We start from the raw sequence: 12,827 nt of genomic DNA, 5'->3' as shown, positions 1-12,827 counted from the left end.
AGAATGACTGGACGATGTGACTGGAGATTGTTTTTTAACAAAAAGACCCTAATGATACACGTTTTTTTATTAATTTTGCTATTGTTTCATAATTATGTTAATGTTTGTAATTGTATTTTGTGGTTTTGGGGCCGACTGTAAACAGCCCTGAGTCATCTGCGGGCTGAGAGAGGCGGTATATATAGCAAATAAATAATAAATAAATGTTGCCTACAACTGTGGCAAGTTTCCTAATAGCCATAAAAATATTTAAATTTTTCAAGCTGAGAGAGTGAGATTTGCCCAAGGTTCTTAAATTGAAAATATTCCTAAAAATCAGTGGATAAGTGAAATGTTCTGAAACTTGGCAAGTTCATCATAGTCAATGTAACCTATAAGCATGGCATGTTTCATCCCTATAGCCATAAATACAATGGAGAAATGAGCCTTGAAAGTTTCCAAATTTCAGAGAACAGTATGTTTTTTTTAATTTTCAATGTTCATATTGATAAAAAAACAGTGACATATATACATGAATATACATGAAACAATACAACACTTCCTAACTATACAATATTCGTATGTAGTTATACTCTCCCCTCCTCCCACACATCCCAATTTAGTGACTTTCAAAACAAACTACCATTTGGACTTCCTGACTGTGAGAGCCGTTCAGCAGTGGAACTCTCTGCCCCGGAGTGTGATGGAGGCTCCTTCTTTGGAAGCTTTTAAACAGAAGCTGGATGGCCATCTGCCGGGGGTGACTTGAATGCAATATTCCTGCTTCTTGGCTGAATGGAGTTGGACTGGATGGCCCATGAGGTCTCTTCCAACTCTTTGATTCTATGATTCTATGTTTTGCACACCTCTACTGTTACATCTCTTTTGGCAGGTCGTTCCACAGTCTTGGGGCGGCCGATGAAAACGTCTTCTGGGTGTTGGTTGCCAGTAAGATTCTGGCAGGCTGGCGTATTCACCTTCCAGAGGACCTACGCATCCACAGACAAGCCATTAAAATCAACAAGCATATGGACAATTTCAAGAGCTTACCCAGACTAGTTTAATGGGCCGTGGTTCTTTCCATAAGTATATATACTCCACTTACTTGACTACCATCAGATCCTCTGAAGAAGCCTTCAAAAGGAATGCCCCACTTGTGCTAGAGCAGTGGTACCCAACCTGTGGTCTGTGGTCCACTAAAATATTGTCCACGGCCTCACCTTTACTACACTGTTGCAACGAGAGCGTCTGGTCTTGCAAAACCCTCTTATAGTGTCAAGGCAATGGGGATGTCGTGAGGGGAGAGGCTGACTACCCACAAAAGGCACGGCAACAAGCCTACTGACTACTCTTCTTTCAACCCCATGCCTTCCTGCCAGGACCCTCACCTCTCAACCCAGTAACCCAGCTCTCCTTCCTCTCCTCCTCTCTCGCACAGCGTGCACCTTCCTCTCCTCCTCTCTCACGGCAGCGTGTACCTTTCTCTCCTCTCTCGGTGCCAGTCTTGCCCACTTTTCCTTAATCATATACACACAGCATTCTTCCCCAAATATCACTACTGACCGAAGGTCATGACTTGGAAGCCATCCCGGGTCGGAGTGAGCTCCCGACCAAAATTGTGTAGCTCGTTGTCGACCTTTGCAGCCCGAAAGACAGTTGCATCTGTCAAGTAGGAAAATTAGGTACCACTTTGTGGGGAGGCTAATTTAACTGATTTACAAGGCCATAAAAATCTCCAGGAAATATGCAATGAATGAGGAAGTACTTCATCAGTGTCACAAATGGATGGTGACACAACAGCTCCCCTGGTGGCCAGAAGCTGGAATGTCAAATAGCCTCTGCGTATCTGTCTATATATGTTGTCTGTCTATGACATTGAATGTTTGCCATATATATGTACATTGTAATCCACCCTGAGTCCCCTGCGGGCAGAATATAAATGAATAAATAAATAAATTTAAATTACAGTTTTATGTAAATATTCAAAAACATTTAACCTCCTGATGCCTCAGTTAATGTAATTTTGTTGGTATCTATTTTGATTCTGAAATTTGCCAGTAGTTGCTGCATTTCCCGACCCTTGGCTTGTACTTGAGTCAGTACATTTTCCCATTTTCTTGCGGTAAAATTAGATGCCTCGGCTTATATTCGGGCCGGCTTATACTCGAGTATATACGGTATTAAAAATTACTTTGGCTATGTAAACATGGGTTGTTGACACCCCAAAATTCTCATTAGCACCTTTCTTCTCAAAGCCAATGAATTCTCACCTCCTTTGTTCTTCATAATGCAGTTTTCTAGATTCCATTTTTGGGATTATTTCTTCAGCCTTTCCAGACCTTAATAGGCCCCAACGAGATTCCAAACGTACAACTCATTCATCACAAGGAAGTCAGTCCAGAATATAGAGTTTAGGATTCAGAATACAATACAATCCCAGAACAGGGTTACAGGAACAAGGCTAGAGTCCAGAATTCTAAGCAAGAGGAAGTAGCACCAAGGGTAAGGACTAGAGTATGACAGTATGACGTTATCTGCTATCAAAGAGCTACTGTTTATCATGAGTAGACCATGGCCACACAAATTGCTATCCATGAAAGATGGAAAACAAGGTGGCCGCCTTCTTTCCTTCCACCTTTCCATTATTTGTCTGTCTGGAGAGGGATGGGACCCTTGTCTGGAGAAATTGAAAGGTTCTTATTAGGAGAACTAGAAAATATAAAGGCATCTCTCCTCTTCTAAGGGTGTGTGAGTTCTTTGATGTCTAGTACATGCTGAATTTTCTCTGAAGCTATTTCCACATTCCATGCATTTCTATGGTCCTCCTCTGTATGTTTCCTTTGATGAGAATGCAGATTGCTACTGTAACTGAATTTCTTTCCACATTCCATGCATTGATATGGTTTCTCTCCTGTGTGGGTCCTTTGATGGCAGCGCAACTTTCCACCCTGACTGAAGCTCTTTCCACATTCTATGCATTGATATGGTTTTTCCCCTGTGTGGGTCCTTTGATGACAATGCAGATTTTTACTCTGACTGAAGCTCTTTCCACATTCTATGCATTGATATGGCTTCTCCCCTGTGTGGGTCCTTTGATGGCAACGCAGATGTCCACTGTGACTGAAGCACTTGCTACATTCCTTGCACTGATATGGTTTCTCCCCCGTGTGGGTTCTTTGATGGCAACGCAGATCTCCACTGTGACAGAAGCTCTTTCCACATTCCATACATCTATGTGGCTTCTCCCCTGTGTGGGTTCTTTGATGGGAACACAGATGATCCCTCCGACTGAAACTTTTTCCACATTCCATGCACTGATATGGCTTCTCCCCTGTATGGGTCCTTTGATGCAAATGCAAATGTCCACTCTGAATGAAGCTTTTTCCACATTCTGTGCACTGATATGGCCTCTCTCCTGTGTGGGTCCTTTGATGTGAACGCAGTTCTCCACTCTGAATGAAACTCTTTCCACAATCAATGCATTTATGTGGCTTCTCTCCTGTGTGTGTCTTTTCATGGCAACACAGATGTCCTCTCTGACTGAAGATCTTTCCACATTCCATACATTTATGTGGCTTATCTCCTGTGTGGGTCCTTTGATGGGAACAAAGATTGCTGCTGTCACGGAAGCTCTTTCCACATCCCATGCATTGATAGGGCTTCTCCCCAGTGTGGGTTCTTTTATGGCAACGCAGCTCTCCACTCTGACTGAAGCTCTTTCCACATTCAATGCACTGATATGGCTTCTCTCCTGTGTGGGTCCTTTGATGGGCATGGAGATGTCCACTCTGAGAGAACATCTTCCCACATTCCATACATTTATATGGCTTCTCCCCAGTATGGGTCCTTTGATGTTTCAGAAGAGAACTTCTCCCACTGAACCCTTTCCCACATTCCATACATTTATGTAGGATCTCTCCTGGGTGTGATTTGGGATAGGGATGTAGAAGAGTTTCCATTCTTTTAAATTTATGATTCAAATATTATGCTAGATGTTCACAAATATGAACTCCTAAACAGCACAGGATATCCTCTTCTTGGTCTTTTATTGTTGCAGGCTTTGGGTTTCTTTCTCAAGCCCTCTTTTTACAACACACTCCTCCCTTTCCTCCTCCAGGTATGTAGCTTGAAATATATTTCCCTCCTACTTATTTCTTGTTGTCATTGCTGTGTACCTTCAAGTCATTTTAGACTTAGGGCTTCCCTTGGGCCAAGCTCTCACACAGTGTTCTTCACAAGATTTTTTCCCAGAAGTTATCTGCCAGACAAATGAGAGGAAAATCAAGAGTTGAGCAGAGAAAGATCTAATTGTGTCAGAATTTTATATCAATTGAGTCATTTCTTAAGTGAAAAAGTGAGTAAGTATTTGTAAGGACCATGTCCAAGCATTGCATGAAGAGCAACTGTTAAGCCACCTGTGATAGATTAGATGCTACAAATTGGGACTAAGCACTGTGTTGTAGAGATGAAATGAGAAGAGATGAGAAGAGAAGAGAATGAGAAGAGCAAGAGGAAGAGATTGCTGAAGAGGCTGAAGAAAGGTTTGCTGGAGGATTGAGGACTGAAACTATTTTTGTGACTATTGTATATAAACATTTCTTTATTTGAAAGACAGTCTGTTTCCTGTTGATTGTTTTCCTTGGGCAATGGGGCGCAGCTTCCGCAAAGGGGGTTTGGATGCTTGGAATCAACCCCAACTTGAAAGCAGCGACACAATAGGTGCGACAAATTGGACACCAAGAACAATGGCCTAGTGCTCTACCAAACCCAGTGGGAGAGGAGAGAATTACTCGCCCAACTGAGAAGAGCCCATTGCCCGGTGAGAAGTGCTCTAACAACTCCTCAATTAAGACTATAGTGCTCCCTCACTACTTCGCAGTTCGCTTTTCGCGGACTCGCTCTTTCGCAGGTTTTTGCTTCCCAGTTTATGAATGGTTGCCGTTGCCCAGAACGGTGTTCTAATCCCACTTTCTGGCAACCCTCCTCCTCGGGAGAGAGACAGCCAATCAAGAGAGATTGCAAAGCAAAGCAGAAATAGCTAGCAAAAAAAGGTGTCCTGTGCCTTTAAATCTCTCCTCGCTTCTGCCTCACCCTTGGAACGAGATAAACATATATAGTGTCCCTATTTCACGGATTTTCACTTTTCGTGGGTGGTCCTGGAACATACCACCCGCAATAAGTGAGGGAACACTGTAATCCCTGCTCAGATAAAACGGGGACTGTGGTCCAAGATTGTGCTCTTTGGGTTTCTTGCATTGCAATGTGTTTAGGGGCCTTTAAAATGATCAGCCAGAGAGATTCTGGAACTCCCTAAACTAGAATCCTGCAGGAAGCAGCCATGGGATTTTAAAAGAGAAGCACACTCTTTTCCTACTCGTAAGGGCCGAAGCGAACCTTTCTGAGGCTGCAAGGATACTTCCTCCGTGTGGCTTTATGAGCCTTCTTCTCCATCCTCCCAACCTCCTTTTTTTCCAGGTCCTTCTGCCCCCCCCCCCCCTTCTTCTCCTGGCCTCAGCCTTCAGAGGGGGGCTTCTCCTTCCTTCCTTCCTTCCTTCTTTGTTTAGGTTTACCACACTGCACTAATTGTTTTTTTAAAAAACTTTTGAATGGCACTTTTCAAACTTGACTAAAATGTGGTATTGTTAGCTGCCTTAAAGGAAGAGAGGCAGGGTGTAAATAAAGTAAATAATAATTGTTATTATTATTTTTCTCCATGGACAGTTCCTGGGGAAAGTTGAGAGCCAAATTGACAAAAGAAAAACATGGCTGTGGCTCACAAATTAAACTTTGAAAAAGGAAACAAAGGAGGGCCCGATTCTGGCAGCCCAAGAACAAGCCATTCGAACCAAGGCCATCCAAGCCAGAATTGAAAAGTTGACGACAGATCCCAAGTGTAGACTCTGCGAGGAAGCAGATGGAACAATAGGTCACATCCTGAGCTGCTGCAAGAAGATCGCGCAGACAGACTACAAGCAGAGGCACAACACCATTGCTCGGATGATTCATTGGAACTTGTGCCACAAACACCCTGTTTGGCTTGTGCCACAAACACACTGTTTGGCTAAACAGTGCAACTGAACACAGGAAGACGGTTAAATCGAACATAGAAAAATGGTAAAAGGATTATGAGAACGGATTCTGATTTGCTATTGAGGCGTTATGATATGATAATGATTGTTTCTTGATTTTGTCTGTTATGTATAATGTGTTTTAATTACTTATGATACTGTTGTGATAACCTGTATTATGTAAACCGCATTGAGTCGCCTAATTGGGCTGAAAAATGTGGTATAGAAATAAAGCAAATAAATAAATAAATAAATAAATAAACACCATCTGCCTGCAACAAAGAACTGGTGGGATCACAAGCCGGAAAAAGTTACAGAGAGTGAACACGTCAAGCTACTCTGGGACTTCTGAATTCTGACAGACAGAGTTCTGGAGCACAAGACTCCTGACTTCACGATCGTGTTAAAAAACAAAGTACAGATCGTTGGTGTTGCAATCCCAGGTGAGAGCAGGATTGAAGAGAAACAACTGGAAAAGCTGACACTCTACGAGGATTTCAAGATCGAACTGCAAAGACTCTGGCACAAGCCAGTCAAGGGGGTCCAAATGGTTATTGGCACACTGGATGCAGTGCCTAAAGACCTTGGCCTGCACTTAAACACAACCGGTGCTGACAAAATTACCTCCTGCCAGCTGCAGAAGGCTACCCTATTGGGATCTGCATGCATTATTCACCAATACATCACACAGTCCTAGACACTTGGGAAGTGTCCAATGTGTGAGCCAATACAAGAACCAGCAGAGTGATCTTGTTTGCTGTGGACTCATCTTGTGTGTTTCAAATAATAATAATAATCATCATCATCATCATCATCATCGTCTTTTTTGTATACTGCCCTATCTCTTCAGGGTGGTTTCCAACATATAGGCCAGAGGTCCTCAAACTAGGGCCCGGGGGCTGGATAAGCCCCTCCAAGGTCATTTACCCAGCCCTCGCTCAGGGTCAACCTAAGTCTTGAAAGCAAACAACAACAACAACAACAACAACTACAACAAACAATCTTGTCTCATCAGCCAAGAGCAGGCCCACACTTCCCATTGAAATACTAATAAGTTTATATTTCTTAAAATTGTTCATTATAATTATTATATTGTTTTAAGCGTTTTTGCACTACAAATAAGATATGTGCAATGTGCATAGGAATTCATTCATTTTTTTCCAAATTATAATCCGGCCCACCAACAGTTTGAGGGACTGTGACCTGGCCCTCTGTTTAAAATGTTTGAGGACCCCTGATATAGGCAGACAGAAACTATACAAACAATTACAGCAAAATAAACACATTCAACAATATAACACCACCTAATTAAAATTAACAAACAATACAACAACAGCTGAAAACATCATAAAATGCAACATACTAAAGATAAAAACATTAAAACCCATTTCATTAGAGCTCCATCAAGTAGAGATTCAGCAAAACTTGGCATGCATACCCAACATGCCCAACTTTGAATGCTGGCGGGGTTTGGAGGGGATTGACCTTGAAGGTTGGAAGTTCTAGTGCACCCACATCCACAGAGCAGTGTGCATCCAACTGACAATGGAACTTGACCAAACTTGGCAAATTTAAATACTAGTGGGGTCTGTAGAGACTGACCCAGCATGATGGGAGTTGTAGTTTACCCTACATCAAGTGAGCCCCACCGATGGCAGATCTGGACCAAAACTTGGCAGCAGACACACACACCGCACCCCACGACCAACAGAAAATACTGGAGGGTTTGGGGGGACGGGGACGGGACTGACCCCTTATATAGATTCTTAATGGGGTCATTCATAACATTCCCAAACAATGGCTTTTCTAATAAATAGTGTTATAAATGATCAAATATCTAACCCGGGAATTGCTGGGTATGTAATCTAGACTATATCTTTGCACATAATAAAAGAGAAAATACGTGTGTGTGTGTGTGTGGCACAGGTGTCCACAGGCAGCAGATCACAGGAGCTGTCCTCATAGACTTGTCACCAGCCTATGATACTGTGAACCACCGCTGCCTCCTCCTGAGAAAAATGTATAATATCACAAAGGACGACCACCTCACCCGCCTCATAGGAAACCTGCTACAAAACAGGAGCTTTTTTGTTGAGTTCCAGGGCCAGAGAAGCAGATGGCGGGAACAGAAGAACGGCCTGCCTCAGGGGAGCGTGCTTGCTCCATCCATGTTCAACATCTACACAAATGACCAGCCACTGCCAGAAGGGACAGAGAGTTTCATCTATGCTGATGATCGTGCCATCACTGCTCAAGCAGGGAGCTTTGAGATGGTTGAACAGAAGCTCTCTGAAGCTCTAGGTGCTCTTACTGCCTCTTACAGGGAAAACCAGCTGATCCCTAATCCATCTAAAACACAGACATGTGCTTCTCATCTCAAGAACAGACAAGCATCCCGAGCTCTGAGGATTACCTGGGAAGGAATCCCACTGGAGCATTGCAGCGCACCCAAATACCTGGGAGTCACTTTGGACCTGCTCTGACCTACAAAAAGCACTGCCTGAACATCAAGCAAAAAGTGGGCGCTAGAAACAATATCATACGAAAGCTGACTGGCACAACCTGGGGATCACAACCAGACACAGTGAAGACATCTGACCTTGCGCTATGCTACTCTGCTGCTGAGTATGCATGCCCAGTGTGGAACACATCTCACCACGCTAAAACAGTGGATGTGGCTCTGAATGAGACATGCCGCATTATCACGGGGTGTCTGCGCCCTGGAGAAATTACACTGTTTAGCCAGTATTGCCCCACCTGACATCCGCCGGGAAGTAGCAGCCAATAGTGAAAGGACCAAGGCAGAGACATCTCCAGCTCATCCCCTGTTTGGGTATCAGCCAGCACGTCAACGGCTTAATCAAGAAATAGTTTTCTAGGATCTACAGAGACACTCGCTGGAACACCCCAAAAGTGGCAGGCTCAAACCCAGTACCTCAATCAATGGCTGATACCAAATGAGAGACTCCCCCCTGGGCACACAGAGGACTGGGCGACTTGGAAGGCACTGAACAGACTGTGCTCTGGCCCCACGAGATGCGGAGCCAACCTTCAGAAATGGGGCCACAAAGTGGAATCCACAACATGCGAGTGGGGAGAAGAGCAAACCACTGACTACCTGCTGCAATGCAACCTGAGCCTTGCCACATGATGCACAAGGGAGGACCAGAGGCACTCCAAGGGGCCAGATACTGGTCAAAGGACATTTAATCAACTACCAAGCTTGCAAACTTTGTGTTTTGTCTGTTTGTTTGTTTTGTTCTGTTAGAAATGTAATACAATTGACTGGTTCGCCTGACACGACAAATAAATAAATAACAGGTATCCACTTTTACAGACAGACTCCTGCCTCCACAAATAGTTATGGGACTTGAAGTCATCACTCACTTCCCGAGGCCACTGCAACCCACACCAATGACAGTATACATTTTGGTGTGGTTTGAGGAGGGTGGACCATCAACAATGGGACTTGCAGTACTTTCACTCACTTCCTCAGACCACTGCGACCCACAACAATGTGCGATCAAGACCAAACTTGGCACACAGAACCCCCCCATGGCCCACTCGACATCCTGGTGCGGTTTGGGGGAGGATGAACCATGGAGGATGGGACCTGCTCTATATGGGAGTTTTAGTTCACCCGCAACCACTGAACCCATCCGAGATTGGATCTAGACTCAACTTGGGGCCCAGACAAAGCATGCCTTCCTCAAATCCCCCGGGTAAGGCAGCGAGTTACATAATAACAGCCGAAGCCTGGGTGTTGCCAAGGCAGGTCCCACTCCCCCTTGGCTTGGGGGGAGAGGCCGCTGAGGGGGCACTCCCCGCTGCCCTTCCCCAGGGGGTGGGAGGAAGGGAGGGAAGGAAGGGGGAAGGAGGGGACCCCCTTTTTTCCCCCAGCTTTCCCCCTCCTCCGGGGTGGAGCCCTGCCCCACTGCCCAGCCCTCCCTCTTGGAGCCCCAGACCCCCCCCCCCCTCTCTCTGTGCGCTCCTCCTTGCAGGGGGAGGGCTTTTCTCCTGGTCCCAAGACCCCCCCCCTTTTTTTTTTACCTTCCCCTCTCTCTCTCCGAAAGGCCTCTCTCACCTTTCCGCCGCCTACAAAGCAGGACCTTCGCTCGCCCCTCCTTCCTCCGGAAGAGAGAGAGAGAGCTCAGGGGGGAGGGCCTCCCCTGCCTCCTCCCCGCCCCCCCCCCCCTCCGCAGAGAAAGAGAGAGAGAGAGAGAGAGAGAGCTTCGGCCCTCCCTCCAGGTGTTTTGGACTTCCTCTCCCAAAATTCCCAAGGGATGGTAGGCTGTTAGGAATTGTGGGAGATGAAGTCCAACACACCTGGAGGGAGGGGAGGGAGGGAGGACCCAAGTTGGCCCACACCTGAGATAGACAGAGGGGGAGATGGATGGATGGATGGATGGATGGATAGATAGATAGATGATAGATAGATAGATAGACAGAGAGAGAGAGAGAGAGAGAGAGAGAGAGATAGATAGATAGATAGACAGAGAGATAGATTAGCAGACTAGGTAGACTCTAGATATCTATTTAGATTGATTGATTGATTGATTGATTGATTGATTGACGGAGAGATGGATAGATTGATTAGCTAGATAGACAGAGGGATAGAGAGATACATAGACAGATTAGATAGAAAGATGGAGAGATAGATAGATGGATAGATAGGGACAGGTAGATAAATAGATAGATTAGATAGATTAGAGAGAGATGGATGGATGGATGGATAGAGAAATAGAGAGATAGAAGGATGGATAGATAAAGAGAGACATGGAGAGAAAGAGATAGAGAGAGATCAATGGATGGATAGAGAGAGAGATGGAGAGATAGATGGATGGATTGATAGATAGATGGAGAGATAGAAGGATGGAGAGATAGATGGATGGATAGATAAATAGATGGATAGATAGATGGAGAGATAGATGGATAGACAGACAAATAAATAAATAAATAGATTAGATAGATTATAGAGAAATGGATGGATGGATAGATAGAGAGATAGATAGATAGATAGATAGAGAGATGGATGGATAGATAGATAGATAGATAGATAGATAGATGATAGAGAGAGAGAGAGAGATGGAGAGAGAGATGGATAGACAGACAGACAGACAAATAAATAAATAAATAAATAGATTAGATAGATTGTAGAGAAATGGATGGATGGATGGATGGATGGATAGAGAGAGAGAGAGAAAGATAGATAGATGGATGGATGGATGGATAGATAGATGATAGATAGATAGATAGATAGAGAGATGGAGAGATAGATGGATAGACAGGCGGACAGATACATAAATAAATAGATTAGATAGATTATAGAGAAATGGATCGATAGATAGAGAGATGGATAGATAGATAGATGGATGGATGGATAGATAGATAAATAGATGATAGATAGATGGAGAGATAGATGAATGGATGGCTAGATAGAGAGATGGAGAGATAGATGGATAGACAGATGGACAGATAGATAAATAGATTAGATAGATTAGAGAGAGATGTGGATGGATAGATAGCTAGAGAGATGGAGGGATAGATGGATGGAGAGATAGATGGATGGATAGATGGATTGACTAGCTAAATTAGACAGATAAATTAGCAGATTAAGTAGAATCTAGATATCTTGATTGATTGATTGACGGAGACATGGATAGATCGATTAGATAGATGGAGGGATATATAGATGTATGAATACATAGATAGATTAGACTAGATAGAGAGATGGAGAGATAAATAGATAGATATAGATAGACAGACGAATGGATAGACAGACAGACAGATGGAGAGATAGATGGATGGTCTTTCGGGCTGCAAAACTACACAAATGGTCAAAAGCTCACTCCGACGGGGGCTGGCTTCAAACTCATGACCTTCCAGTCAGTAGTGATCTTAATGCAGCGGACTCCCAGCCAGCTGGGCCACAGGTTCCTTTTGCTGCCACCAATTTATTATTTCAGAGGCCACCTCCTTCAATTGAATGTCTAAAAAGCCACACAAAGACTTCAGTTGGAATAAACCAAGAATATGTTGCTTATTTTGAACAGTCAATATGCGTAATAGTTTCAAATAACCGATCAGGCTTTAATTCTTACAGAGGATGGTACTTATATCTTGAGTTTCTTAAACGATGTTCCCCACACAGGCATCCAAACAGGATCTTTTAAACCTTCTGTCTCTCCCTTCCTCTTACAGCATTAGGAGGAAGGACATAACAGCAGATTATTGGAGCAACTACAACTCCCAAATGTCAAGGTCTAATTTCCCCAAACTGTTCCCATTGGAGGGAAGAATAGTAGAGGCCAAGATGAAGTACTTCGGCCACATCATGAGAAGAAAGGAAAGCTTACAGTGATGCTGGGGAAAATGGAAGGAAAAGGGAAGAGTGGCCCTGGAGACTAGGATGCGGAACAATGGCTTCAAACTACAAGAGAGGAGATTCCATCTAAACATGAGGAAGAACTTCCTGACTGTGAGAGCCATTCAGCAGTGGAACTCTCTGCCTTGGAGTGTGGTGGAGGCTCCTTCTTTGGAAGCTTTTAAGCAGAGGCTGGATGGCCATCTGTCAGGGGTGATTTGAATGCAATATTCCTGCTTCTTGGTAGAATGGGGTTGGACTGGATGGCCCAGGAGGTCTCTTCCAACTCTTGGATTCTATGATTCTATGACCAAGGGCAAGAGGGATGGATGGTATCCTTGAAGTGACTGGATTGACCTTGAAGGAGCTGGGGGGGGGGGGGCAGCCGACAGAGAGCTCTGGCGTGGGATGGTCCA

The 12,827-nt window shown here is 44.3% G+C and overlaps 1 protein-coding gene across 3 annotated transcripts; it reads right to left on the bottom strand.

Annotated features, from left to right (window-relative positions):
• Nucleotides 1–287: 287 nt before the first annotated feature.
• LOC132766273 (zinc finger and SCAN domain-containing protein 2-like) lies at nucleotides 288–10,202 on the bottom strand. 3 transcript variants are annotated; one of them, XR_010909119.1, is made up of 3 exons: nucleotides 10,098–10,202; nucleotides 2,250–4,237; nucleotides 288–968 (listed from the first exon to the last, which is right to left on the bottom strand). XR_010909119.1 is itself a non-coding variant. In XM_067463279.1 (2 exons), exon 2 carries the CDS (start codon nucleotides 3,936–3,938, stop codon nucleotides 2,718–2,720), a length of 1,221 nt encoding a protein of 406 aa, XP_067319380.1. In that variant the 5' UTR covers nucleotides 3,939–4,237; nucleotides 10,098–10,202; the 3' UTR covers nucleotides 288–2,717. The 3 variants fall into 3 exon arrangements, 2 of the variants coding, with proteins under 2 accessions (XP_067319380.1, XP_060616641.2); XM_067463279.1 differs by having other exon boundaries at nucleotides 288–4,237; XM_060760658.2 differs by having other exon boundaries at nucleotides 288–4,237; nucleotides 10,132–10,202.
• Between the last annotated feature and the right edge of the window lie 2,625 nt (nucleotides 10,203–12,827).

The sequence above is a fragment of the Anolis sagrei genome, chromosome 2, assembly GCF_037176765.1.
Source record: "Anolis sagrei isolate rAnoSag1 chromosome 2, rAnoSag1.mat, whole genome shotgun sequence".
Lineage (NCBI taxonomy): Eukaryota > Metazoa > Chordata > Lepidosauria > Squamata > Dactyloidae > Anolis > Anolis sagrei.
Note: the sequence above shows the minus strand (reverse complement) of the source record. Positions and strands in the feature narration are given on the sequence as shown.